Here is a 13472-nt window from a genome sequence, read left to right on the forward strand (position 1 = left end):
GGTGAAAGAGAAATGTGCGTCCACCAACCAGTGAATTTTAAATTAGTTAATTTCATACACTACAGCAGAGGCGTGGACCCTGCCCTCTCTCCCCACTTGAAGAGATAAGCCCCTGGGATCCAAGTCGCAGCAAAGTTGGTGCCACCCACCTTGGTGAAAGATGGTGTTGTTCCTGTGGAAACCATCATCAGAGGTAGGAAGGGCTTTGAGCCCAAAAGGAAACAAGAAGGTGTGAGTCCAGGCCATCCTCAGGGGAGGGCCCATCCCAGGCAGAGGGGCCTAAGCCTCAGTGAGGCCCAAGGCTCAAAGGTGCTGGCACAGGCTTCCCAGGGAGAACAGAAACTCAGCAGTGAAAGCCGCAGAGGGGAAGAAGCAGGCTGATGTCAACAGCGTGTGGCTCTGTCCCTCACCCCAAGGAGGGGGAGGGTGCCAGATCCCAGACCACCAAGCGGGGCCAGCTCCAGCCTGGGCGATCATCCCAGCAGCTGAGAGGGAAGCTTTAAGCAGGCCGGTGGGTAGGAGAGGAGGGAGCATGTGGCAGGTGGGGCAGCCACACAAAGGAGACTTCCCAGAAGGCCAAGGTGTGGTCACCCTCCACGCCTCCCGACTTCCTCCTGGAGTGGCCAGGCAGCAATGCGGGGCAGCGTCCACTAGGCGGCAGTGGCAGGAAGGGAGCGGGCGGCCCTCGCAGGCCCCTCAGTTGGCGGGGCTGCATTGCAGAATCTGCTGTGGGGCAAAGAGCTTCCTGGCAGCCACGGCTTCCCCTGGCTTTCCTGGCACTGGGCAGTTCTCCTTGTTGTCTGGCCCGGCAGGCTGGCCCGAGGTCTTCTTGAAGTAGCAGAGCCGACACACGGAGTGGTACTTGTCTGCTCCCCCAATCACCTCGACCTGGCCGCAGGGACAGGGGACGGGTGAAGGGCCAGGACAGGAAGGAGGCAGAGCCACACCCCCACCCCGGCCCGCAGGGAAGGCAGGGAAGGCAGGTGGGGCTACCTCCTTCTCTGTGCCGAGCCTCTTGGTGTAGGCGGCTTCCCGGAAGCACTCCATGCACACCGCGGTCAGCTTCACCACGCTCTCGGCCAGCGGCACCAGGTTCAAGATGGCCCCAAATGGCTGCGCTCCCATGGAAAGACAGCGGGCGCTCAGCCACCTCACCAGGCGGGTTTTTCTTTTAAACCCTCTGATTCACAAGCACTGAAGCCAGGAGAGTTTGCTCTGACCTTAGTCCTTCCCCCAACCCCCAGAACACCATGCCCGGCTCTGTCCCTTTGCCAATTCAAAGCACCTGCCACAGCAGATGGCACCCAGTCTGCACAGACCATGGAGTCCCTGGGCTCAGCCAAGGCCTGAGCAGCTCGGCTGTACCCCTGTGGTGGCTGAGCCCTGGTCACCCAGAGCTGGTGTCTCTGTGCCCACCCAGAAGCCTCTTGCCCTCCTCAATCCCAGCTCCAGACCTGGATCAGACGCCTTACCTTCCTCTGGAAGGTCCCATCCAGTGCAGCCACAATTACAGTCTTCCCGGCGTTGGCCATGGCCTCGCAGAACTCCACGATGTCAGGGAACTGGAAAGGGCACGTGGAGAAAGAGCGTGAGCTTCCACCCCAGCAGCAGCTCCCTGGAGCCCCAGCGAAGACGCTGCCAGATCTGACAACTCTGGCCATTTGGGCCGGAGTAACTCTAATTCTCCCACGAGGCTCCCCAGGCGGGGGGACTGTCCATCTGCATGCCCCCCAGCAGACGACAGGCACTTCCACAACTGCGCAGCCCCTTCCCCCTGCAGCCAGCTTCCGCTCCAAGTCCAGGTACCCAGGACTCAGCATCGGACTTCCACACCAGCTGTGCTGTTTAACACTGCAGGGGCCAAAGGCCTGCTGCCTTGGGCTCGGACACCGCTCTTAATCGGACCCATTATCTGCGTGACCTTGGCAATGAATTAACATCTCTGAACCTGTTTCCTTTTCGCTAAGAGCAAGGAAGGTCCTGTTGTTTAAGGATGGAAGGCCCTAAGTTATATACATGCTCTTCGGTGAATAGGTGGGTGCTTTGTGCTCTTGCCTCCCCCTTTTTAAACAGGTAATGTGCCTTGAGAAGGGGGTGGGGGTCCTACTGGCCATTTACGGAGCAGGATGACACAGCATAGCCTTCTAAATTCAGGGCCTGCACAGAGCACATTTACTGTGTAAATCAAACTTCACTTTGGCCCAGGGAGAAGCTGAAACTCTGGCAAGTGCTCTGTTGATTCTCATCAATCAATCATATCACTCTTAGCTGGTTGAGTTCATATGTCCAGACTGGCCTTTGGGTTGGGTGGAGCAGGGATGTCCTTGTCCTTGGGTGCGGGGTCTCTCTCCCAGGGCCACTCAGGCTTTTTCAGCCCAGGTACTGAGGTTTGAGGTTATTGAGACGTGAGGGCTTAGCAAGGTGAGGACTAAGGGGTGGCTCGAAAAATTCCAGTGAGATCCAAGCAAAGCCCAACGTGACTGATTGCACTCAGCTGACTGCAGTGGCCTCTGGAGAAGGAAACCCAGACTCCAGCATGCCAGGGCCCCTCCCCACCATGCACTCGTTCCCTCTTTTTCTCTGAGGACTCATGATGTGTCACGAAAATGCAGCTCCCAGCCTGCAAGGAGCTGTGGGCCAGCACACCTCCTGCACCAGGGGCGCACCCCCTGGAGGGCTGATGCTGCCATCGCTGCCATTTGAGGCTGCATGTCGCTGTGTCCTGTGCACTGTAGGGTGTTGGGCTGCGTCCCTCGCCCCCACACATTAGATAGATGCCAGGAACACACCTCCCACCCCCCAGCTGTGACAAAATTGTTTCCAGTTGTTGTGAAATGTCCCCTGGGTGGGAATCGAGAGGGGAAGAACCCTCCTGAGTTGAGAACCTTGCTCCTTAACCCTCCACATGATGGTAGAAGGCAGACCCCAGACTCTCCTGCATCAGGGTTTCAGGACGGAGGAAGGTCCTCAGCCCCCACTCACTCCACCTCTTGACCAACCTCGGGCTGAGGTCCATAGTCAGAGAGCTTGGTTCTTCCACGCAGCACTTCCTCACCCGTCCAGCACTTCCAGCGATCTGCCTGCCTCAGCCTCCCAAAGTGCTGGGATCACAGGCGTGAGCCTCGTGCCGGACACTAACTTTTCCTAGATTAAACTTATTATAGATTGCATGTCTCTAACCTGAAAGGCTCCAAAATCTGAAACTTTCTGAGCGCCCACCACAAGTGGAAAATTCCACACCTGACCTCATGGGACAGGTCACAGTCAAAACTGTGGCTCACGCCCAAATTACTAAATACATAAAATTACTCTCAGGCTATGTGCCTAAGATGTCTATAAAACATAAATGGATTTTGTGTTTACACTTGGGGCTCATTCCCAAGGTCTCATTATATTATGAATATGCAAATGTTCCAAAACCTGAAATCCGAAACACTTCTGGTCCCAGGCATTTAGGATAAGGAATACTCAACCTGTATTACTTGTGTAGTAGAACAGAAAACACAAAAAGGCCTATTTTTTTTTTTTTTTTTTTTGAGATGGAATCTCGCTCTGTCACCCAGGCTGGAGTGCAGTGGTGCGATCTCAGCTCACTGCAAGCTCTGCCTCCCGGGTTCACGCCATTCTCCTGCCTCAGCCTCCCGAGTAGCTGAGACTACAGGCGCCCACCACCACGCCCGGCTAATTTTTTTGTATTTTCAGTAGAGACAGGGTTTCACCGTGTTAGCCAGGATGGTCTCGATCTCCTGACCTCGTGATCCACCTGCCTCTGCCTCCCAAAGTGCTGGGATTACAGGTGTGAGCCACTGCGCCCCGCCTCGTCTATTTTTTTTTGAGACCGAGTCTTGCTCTGTCATCCAGGCTGGAGTGCAGTGGCATAATCTTGGCTCACTGCAACCTCTGCCTCCCACGTTCAAGCAATTCTTGTGCCTCTGCCTCCCAAGTAGCTGGAATTACAGGTGCGTGCCACCATGCTTGGCTAATTTTTGTATTTTTAGTAGAGATGGGGTTTCACAATGTTGGCCCGGCTGGTCTCAAGCTCCTGACCTCAAGTGATCTGCCCGCCTCGGCCTTCCAAAGTGCTGGGATTACAGGTGTGAGCCACCGTGCCCAGCCAGAAAAAAAGTTTAAAAATATAAATCAGAGCTCCTACTGTTGCCAAGCGACCCTGCAAGCCCACCACACACTGTGCAGCTGTTGATGAACACGTGGGGGTGGTGCTGGGGCCAGGGTGCCTATCCACCACCAGCATCTGAAGCACAGCACCCCCAGCTATGAACTTCGGGTTTTCCAGGTGAATCTCTCTTGGATGCCAATGGTTTCTACAAAGCAGTGTGAGCACCCGGGGTACAAAGAAGCATAGAAGCTTCTGACCCAGGGCCTTCCTCAGGACGGCACGGTGGCTACTCTGTGAAAGGCTTTCCTTGCTGACCCAGAAAACAGGAACAAGGCAGGTTAGGCCAGGCTTCATCCACTGTCCACGTAGACGATGAAGGAGCGAAGGACCTTCCTTCTGTTGGGTCCCATGCTAGGAACCCCTCTCCTCGATCTAGAACTGCTTGCAATGGGAAGACCCTGAACTTCTTTTGTTTTTTTGTTTTTTGTGTTTTGAGACAGAGTTTTGCTCTTGTTGTTGCCCAGGCTTGGAGTGCAATGGGGCAATCTTGGCTCACCGCAACCTCCGTCTCCCAGGTTCAAGTGATTCTCCTGCCTCAGCCTCCCGAGTAGCTGGGATTACAGGCATGCGCCACCACGCCCAGCTAATTTTTGTATGTTTAGTAGAGACAGAGTTTCTCCGTGTTGGTTAGGCTGGTGACCCTGAACTTCTTGAAGAGAACAAGGGTGCACAGAGGCCAGGGCAGAATGCTGATGTCTGGATAGGATGTAATAAATACTCACTGAATGAACTCAAGTTTTACTTGCTGGCCAGGGAGGAAGTAGACCGAGAGATCCCTTCTATAGGCTGAACAGGGGACAGGACTTAATATGCTGGCTCATGACTTGGGGCATTTGGATGTCAAGGAAGGAGGAAGGAGAAGGGAAAAGTTTCTGCCTCGGGGGTCTGGACCAGCCTCTGTCAACAAGGTTTACGCAGCGCCAGGAGAACAGAGCTATTGAACAACTCACAGCAGCAGGTCTGAAGGAGGGAGAGCCTTGCCAAAGCTGAAGCTTCCTTGTTCTGAGAGGGCCATGTCCCCACAGCTGATGCAAAATCCCTGGATGCACTCCGAGGCCACAGTTTGGGAGCAAAAGAGAACAGCTGCAGCCCTCTTCCCAGCCTGGGCTCACTTTCTCACCTGGAGTTCCTCAACCACAGGGCAGCAGCAACGTCTCCACGTACGCAGAGGCATGGGGGTGCTCAGGGGTGCACCTCTGAAGGTCAGAAACGGAATGGGCACACCCAAGTGGGGAGGAGATGCCAGCTGCTGGGTGGTCGGGAACCCAGAGCGGACACTGGCAAGCTCAACTCCACAGGGCAGATGCCCTGCACAGAGGAAGGGACCCGTCAGCCTCCCCATGGGAACGGAATTTGCAGCTGTGACTCATACAGAATGTTGGGCAAGAATAGAACCAGGAAGGCAGGACTGGCCTGTGGGGGGTACAGGCCCTGTGACGTCCGGGCAGGGTATTCAAGCCAGAGCAGCCTGGCTCTGTGCCGGGAGGCAGGGTGGGTAGAGATCTCGAAGCACTCACCAAACAAACTCAGTTATTCTTCCTCCAGGGTATAGAACTAGACTAAATGTACGGTCCAGGGTATAGAACTAGACTAAGTGTGGCCAGGCGTGGTGGCTCACGCCTGTAATCCCAGCACTTTGGGAGGCTGAGACAGGCGGATCACCTGAGGTTGGGAGTTCCAGACCAGCCTGGTCAACATGATGAAACCCCGTCTCTACTAAAAATACAAAAGATTAGCTGGGCATGGTGGCAGGAGCCTGTAATCCCAGCTACTCGGGAGGCTGAGGCGGGAGAATCACTTGAACCTGGGAGATGGAGGTTACAGTGAGCCAAGATTGCGCCACTGCACTCCAGCCTGGGCCACAGAGCAAGACTCTGTTTTTAAAAACAAACAAAAAAAGAACTGGACTAAGTATACTAAACTTATAGGTGGCCCTGTGCCCAGGTTCTAGTCTCTGAAACATCAGCAGCAGTGACGTTTGCAGCTTCCGGTCAGGCCCATGAAAACCTCACACCCAGGGGCTCTGCCACGGCTCTCCCCTTCGGTGTCTGCATACAGCCAGCCAGGGGGACCTAAGCTGCCTCGTGGGCGGCCTCCCCATCAACCGGCCTGGAACCACGTAGGGGTCTGTGAGTGAGAAATTCCTGTTATGTTTATATCAAACCACCACATTGTGTACTTCGAGGCAACCCTAAAAGTACCTAAGAGGTCAAGTCTGCTAAACCCCTTGGAGAGAGTTTCAGTTTCATTCATTTGTGATAAACTAACAAAAATAAAATCTCCAAAGCAGAGGAAAGAAAACTAAGATAACAGAAAATAACCCAGAAACTCAACCACAGAATGTGTTCCTGAAGAAACAGAAAAATCTGGAAGAGTCTAAGAAAAGATTTTCAGAAACATAATGGAAGGAACAGCATAAATTTAAAAATAACCCAACAGTAACTTGTCAAACAAAATGGAGCATGATGAATTAGAGCAGCAGATGTAAAAATAGTCACTGAAACAAAACACACTTTGGAAGATGGAACCCAGAACACTTCAGAGAGGGATGAGGAGAGAAATACCTGAAGTGATAATGGCTTCATTCCTTCCCCAGAAATGAAAAGGCACACCAGCTATAAAGCAGGATAAATGAAACAAAGCTTCCCCTACACACATTGTGCTGAGAGAGAACAGATAGAATACCTGACCAGAGGTAACATTAGAGAGATGGCGGCCTTCCTCTGAGCAAAAACACAATGACCGGCGCTCCTACTTTTCAAAGCAACTAGATCAAGACCGGGCGTGGTGGCTCATGCCTGTAATCCCAGCACTTTGGGAGCCGAGGCATGTGGATCACCTGAGGTTAGGAGTTTCAGACCAGCCTGGCCAACATGGTGAAACCCCATCTCTACTAAAAATACATAAATGAGCTAGGCGTGGTGGCACGCACCTGTGATCCCAGCTACTCGGAAGGATGAGGCAGAACTGCTTGAACCCAAAAGGCGGAGGTTGCTGTGAGCTAAGATCACGTCACTCCACTCTAGCCAGGGCAACAGAGCAAGACTCCGTCTCAAAAAAAAAAAAAAAAAAAAGTCCGGGCATGGCAGCTCATACCTGTAATCCCATCACTTAGGGAAGCCAAGGCGGGTAGATCACCTGAAGTCAGGAGTTCAAGACCAGCCTAGCCAACATGGTGAACCCTCATCTCTACAAAAATTAGCCAGGCACGATGGTGCGTGCCTGTAATCCCAGCTACTTGGGAGGCTGAGGTGGGAGAATCGCTTGAATCCGGGAGGCAGAGGTTTCAGTGAGCCGAGATCACGCCATTGCACTCCACCCTGGGCGACAGAGTAAGACTCCGTCTCAAAAAAAAAACAAAAACAAACCCACACAAGATCAACCTACCCCTTGCTGCCCAGCTTAAACTAGATGACAAAAGAAAGATTTCCATACAAAGACTGGCAGCTTCCCATCTGTACATCCTGGCTGCAAAAACTACTAAAAAATGTACTTCAACAAGAAGAAAATAAACGTATAAGAAACAAGCAAAAGGAACCGTGAGGCAAACCAAACACTACTCCCCACCTCCCCCGCCTTTTTTTTTTTGAGACAGGGTCTGGCCTTGTCACCCAGGCTGGAGTGCAGTGGCGCTGTCACCACTCACTGCAGCCTCCAACTCCCAGGCTCCATCCTTATGCCTCAGCCTCCTGAGTAGCAGGGACCACTGGTGTGTGCCGCTATGACTGGCTAATTTTTTTTTTTTTTGGTAGAGTTGGGGTTTTACTATGTTGCCCAGGTGAGTCTCCAACTCCTGAGCTCAAGTGGTCTGTCCACCTTGGCCTCCCAAAGGCTGAGATTACAGGTGTGAGTCACTGCATCTTGCCAGTAAATAGATACATGTATTTTTAAAAAGGTAAAATGGCCAGGTGTGGTAGCTCATGCCTGTAATCCTAGTGCTTTGGGAGTCCAAGCGGGGCGGATCACCTGAGGTTGGGAGTTTGAGACCAGCTAGACCAACATGGAGAAACCCCATCTCTACTAAAAATATAAAATTAGCTGGGCATGGTGGCGCATGCCTGTAATCCCAGCTACTTGGGAGGCTGAGACAGGCGAGAATTGCTTGAACCTGGGAAGCAAAGTTTGCGGTGAGACCGCACCATTGCACTCCAGACTGGGCAACAAGAGCAAAACTCCATCTCAAAACAAAAAAGGTAAAATGAATCCTACATGACTATGACAGGGAAACTAGAAAGGGACCTTCAGAGGGTATTCCAACACTAGTTGTAGCTATTTAACCTTGTTATTTTACTAAAAGATCAGATAACCTCCAAGTCAGTGAGGGAAAACGGGAGGACAGAGCAGGAGCTGGCAGGAAGAGTGATGCCAGGACAAGCCAACTTACAAACTGCCCCTCATCGATGCCTATGACAGCCACGCCCAGGGCCTCCTGGGCCACGTCTCGGAGCAGGCAGGCAGGCAGCGCCTCCATGGTGTTCCTGGGAAGGGAAAGCCAGAGCGTGAGCAGGGCCAGGGAGGCCAGAAGCCAGAGTGCAGGGCTCAGGGAATGGCACTGTCGTGACCACCCACTACCTGCAAAGCAGGCTCAGTGTTCACCCAGCCGGGCTTTGAGAAGTTAGCACCAATGGGAAAGGCCCTCGTCCAGAAAACCAGTTATTTATTTTTTTTGAAACAGAGTCTTGCTCTGTCACCCAGGCTGGAGTGCAGTGAGGCCATCTCGGCTCGCTGCAATCTCCACCTCCCAATTCTCAAGGGGCTGAAGCGATTCTCCCACCTCAGCCTCAAGAGTAGCTGGGACTACTGGCACACACCATCACACCCAGCTAATTTTTGTATTTTTAGCAGACATGGGGTTTCACCATGTTGGCCAGGCTAGTCTCAAACTCCTAACTTTTAAGTGATCCACCCGGCTTAGCCTCCCAGAGGAAAACCAGTTATTTATACAAGCCACTTCACTTGATGCTTTGGACTAGAAATCAGTAATGTCCAATACAAAGCTCAATGAGACTAAAAGCTCTTCCACTGTTCAGGAGCTGGAGGCAGACTAGGCCAACTTCATCAGGTACCAGGGCCCATGATACCATTACTTATATGTGATTCAGCTTTATTATATTTGAATGAATAACTAGAACTGGGCCTGGGTTATATTTGTCTTTATATTAATTATGTTACAAAATATAGATTTTAAAATCCTGTATTCTGGCCAGACACAGCAGCTCATGCCTGTAATCTTTGGGGAGGCCAAGACGGGAGGATCACTTGAACTCAGGAGTTCGAGACCAGCCTGGGTAACACAGCGAGACACTGTGTGACAAAAAGTCTAAAAATTAAGTGGGTGTAGTGGTGTGCGCCTGTCGTCACACCTACTCGGGGCTGAGGTGGGAGGATCACTTGAGCCCAAGGGTTTGGGGTCACGTAACAGCTATGATTGAGCCACTGCACTCCAGCCTGGGTGACAGAGAGAGACCCTGTCTCAAAAACAAACAACAAACAAAAAAACATACTTTACAACTATTGTTTCGTTATTACCTTGCTATAATCCTACTTCAAGTTCTGGAAAGAATGTGTGAAACAGTATTTTGGGCATTTTAAATTCCCTCTTCCCTCCCTAAACAGAGAAAGACAAAGTGAGGGCAGGTGGGAGGCCAGCTGTGGCCCCTGCAAGGGCAGCCTCTCTGGAGCCGTCAATGCTGCTGGCCCAGCCTTGGCCTCTGTGGCCTGTGTTAGAGATGACTTGTGACACACGGGCAGAACTCATATTTAATCCCGGATCTGACTGACTCCAGAAGTTGCACTTCCAACAGCTGGAACGAAGTGACCTCCTCTGCTTTCCCTGTCCCCGCCAGGTGTAACACCACCCTGTGCTGTGGACATCGCATCTTAGGAATGAGGAAGCAAATTTGGAAAAGTCAATGACCGACAACAGACAGCATGGCCAGGAAGTGCGGTTACATCCCCACATGCAACTCCAAGCCCCAGGCACCCTCCACTCCACCACCATCTGGCTTCAGGAGCCCCTCAGCTCCCACCGAAAGCCACACACCGGGTGGATCTGTTCTCTGCACAGCTGTAGCAATTCTCGGATATAGCTCCCAGCCAGGGCTCTGAGGTCGAAGCCCTATGATGTGTGGCACAGCATGGCTTTGCCACTGGGTGCCCAGGTGGACAAGTCCAGAGGACCAAGCAAAGTGTCTCAGGCTCAGAAACATCAGGCCCACATCTGCTGCCAAGGAAGTGAATTTAACTCACAACCTGAGGTTGCAGGCAGAAATGTCCAGCGAGCTCAAACAGCTACACATAAAACAGGGAAGCGTGAAGGCTGCCAGGTGACCGGGAGCCAGCCAACAACGGACAACTAAAAAATTAAACAAAAATCAACGTGCAGGCCAAACCAAACCAGTTTGCAGCCTGTGTGAAGCTGAAACCCTACAGCAGAGTTTCTGAACATTGGCAGGCTCCTGACATTTGGGGCCAGCTCATTCTTGCATGGGGGCCATCCTGTGCGCCACAGGGCGCTTAGCAGCAGTGTCCCTGACCTCTACACGTTAAAGCCCAGTAGCATCCCCTCCCCTCTCCAGTTGCAACAACTAGAAATGTCTTCAGACATTGTCAAATGGACCCTGGGGGCAAAACCACCCTCAGTGGAGAACCACTGGCTCCAGCCCAGGGAATGGAGAGTGTGTACTACCTTGCCAAGCACCTTGGAAAGTGTGCTGATTTGAATCGTTCAATGCCAGGTCAGCATGATTAACCATCCCCATTAAAGAGAGTCTAACAGTGTGTCCTGTGCCTTGTGATTTTCCACTGGACAGGACTGCAGGGGGCAGGGACTGACCGGTCATGTGTGCAGAAGCTGCTGCTGTAGCGAGTGTCTTTGGCATATTTGATCACCAGGCACTTGTACTGAGCAATCTGGAAGCGACGGACGCGTCTCATCAACTCTGTGCTGCAAGAGGAGAGAGGGTCAGGTGAGGTCCACAGCGGGAGGAGTGGGAGAAGGAGACCCCTCCCCAACAAGCCTGGCTCCTCATTGTCCCTAGTGGTATGCAGACTGAGCCCACCACAGCCGGAAAAGAGCAGGGCAGAGCAGGCAGGCTATAATATCCCTACAAAGAGGGTTGGAAGTCAGAATTCTCTATGGAGAAGAGGTCCAGGAATGGTACTCAGGTGGTCCCAGGAAGTGTGGGAGGAGTAACCTTCCCCAGGATGTAGTGGAGAAGGCAGAAGCAAAGGCTACATGTAGAGGGGACCTGCAACTGCATTCCAAAGTAACCTCATCTCAGAGTTGTTCCCAGAGTTCAGAGCTTTTCTTTCTTTTTTTTTTTTGAGGCGGAGTCTCGCTCTGTTGCCTAGGTTAGAGTGCCGTGGAGCGATCTCAGCTCACTGCAACCCCTGCCTTCTGGGTTCAAGAGACTCTCCTGCCTCAACCTCCCGAGTAGCTGCGATTACAGGAGCCTGCCACCACGCCCAGAGAATTTTTGTTTTTCTTTTTTTTCAGTAGAGATGGGGTTTCACCATGTTTGACCAGGGTGGTCTCAAATTCCTAACCTCAAGTGATCAACGCACCTCAGCCTTCCAAAGTGCTGGGATTAAAGGCATGGGCCACCGCACCCAGCATAGAGCTTTTCTAAATTAATTTCAGAAAGCCTTTGTGTGCAGTGTCAAAAGCACCTGCTTCTGGATCCAAGAAGTCCACCTCTGAGCCTCATCTTCCTGAGCAAGGGGTTTGAGCTGAAGTGATCCCCAGGGCCATAAAAGAATGTTGGGGCAGGGCATGGTGGCTAACATCTGTAATCCCAGCACTTCGGGATGCCGAAGGAGGAGGATTGCTTGAGACCAGGAGTTCAAGACCAGCTTGGGCAACATAGCAAGACCCTAGCTCTACAAAAATAAAATAAAATTAGCTGGGTGGAGGCAGTGCACGCCTGCAGTCCCAGCTACTTGGGAGGCCGAGGTGAGAGAATTGCTTGAGCCCGGGAGTCTGAGACCAGCCTGGGCAACATAGCAAGATCCTACCTCTACGAGAACAACAACAAAACAAAAACAATGGTGGGTGGGTAGTTTACTCAGGAAACTCACGAGCCCCACCCGGGTCAGGGAATGGTTCTATCACCTCAGGAGAGCAGAGGCTCCACGGCTTCAGACTCCTTGGTGCAGAAAGCGACTGCATTTCCTTGGCCTTATAAGGAAACAGCCACATTGAATAGGGGTGTACAAAAATGCCTGGCCTACAGTGGACATAACTGGTTGCCGCCTTCTCAGAGGACTTGGTGGGGAGGAGAACTAAGCCGTAACCAGCTGTCACCAGCTCCAGGAGGGAGTGGCGTCCACACAGGAGGAGGGGCTTGGCCTGGGCAGAAGGGGGCGGAGACTTCCTTCTGGACCGAATTCAAGGAAGGAGGAGCATCCCGGGCGGGAGCTGTAGGAGGCTGTGCGGGTCCTTCTAGGGGAAGGGAAGGGAAGGGGCAAGGGGTCCCCGGAGAAGAGAAAGGAGCTCCACCCCAGCCCCGCGAAGCCATTACCTTTTTCCTGAGAACATCGGCCCGAGAATCACCTAGGAGAGAAGGTGAGGTCATTTGAGGGCCCGCCCTGCGCGGATGCCTGGGCACAGGCTATCACCACGACCCCCTCATCCCCAGCCACGCGCAGGGCTGGCCCCCGCACCTGGATCTGCCCCCGGGTCTTGCTGGGGGAGCCGGGCAGCACGGTGGGCAGGTTAATGCAGCTCATTGCGCCTCCGGGAAATTCACGGATCCAAGTACTCTCCACGGCCGTCCCGCAGTAAGCCCCTGGTTCCCGCGCCGACCGCTTTAAACCACGGCGTGCTGGCCAATCACGAGCCGGCCCCGCCGACATGGGGCCAATCAGCGCCCGGCCGCCGGCCTGGCGGGAGATTTGGCCGCTGCCCGCCCCCTCGTGGGAGGAATCCGGGACGTGGGCCCAGGGACTGGGAGGGCCTGGAAATCAGGGCGTTGGACATGGCTGCTCGGGGTGGGGCCTGGTCTGAGCCCCGCCTCGCTCCGCCTACCAAATTTAAAGGGGGCGGAGCGAGGCGGGGCTCTGGCCATATAAAAGAGCAGGACGCACGCCCATTTGGCTGTAGACGCCATGATGGATGTGTCGGGTGTGGGTTTCCCAAGCGAAGTTCCTTGGAAGAAGATGTCTGCAGAGGTAGGCGGATTGCGGGGAGGGACTAAGGGGCTAGGGCGGAGTTAGCTCATTTATTAGATTGGAATTCTAAGAAGGAAGCTTAGAAGCCATCTAGACCAGTCCCGTGGGCATGCTGAGCGCCTAG

At 53.1% G+C, this 13472-nt stretch overlaps 1 protein-coding gene across 2 annotated transcripts; it reads right to left on the bottom strand.

Moving 5' to 3' along the window:
* Positions 1-31: 31 nt before the first annotated feature.
* On the bottom strand, positions 32-13117 carry TK1 (thymidine kinase 1). 2 transcript variants are annotated; one of them, XM_032178560.2, is made up of 7 exons: positions 12842-13037; positions 12700-12731; positions 11013-11123; positions 8562-8655; positions 1473-1562; positions 994-1113; positions 32-888 (listed from the first exon to the last, which is right to left on the bottom strand). In XM_032178560.2, exons 1-7 carry the CDS (start codon positions 13031-13033, stop codon positions 697-699), a joined length of 831 nt encoding a protein of 276 aa, XP_032034451.1. In that variant the 5' UTR covers positions 13034-13037; the 3' UTR covers positions 32-696. The 2 variants fall into 2 exon arrangements, with proteins under 2 accessions (XP_032034451.1, XP_032034450.1); XM_032178559.2 differs by having other exon boundaries at positions 32-1113; positions 12842-13117.
* Between the last annotated feature and the right edge of the window lie 355 nt (positions 13118-13472).

This window comes from Hylobates moloch, unplaced genomic scaffold (assembly GCF_009828535.3).
Source record: "Hylobates moloch isolate HMO894 unplaced genomic scaffold, HMol_V3 SCAFFOLD_15, whole genome shotgun sequence".
Lineage (NCBI taxonomy): Eukaryota > Metazoa > Chordata > Mammalia > Primates > Hylobatidae > Hylobates > Hylobates moloch.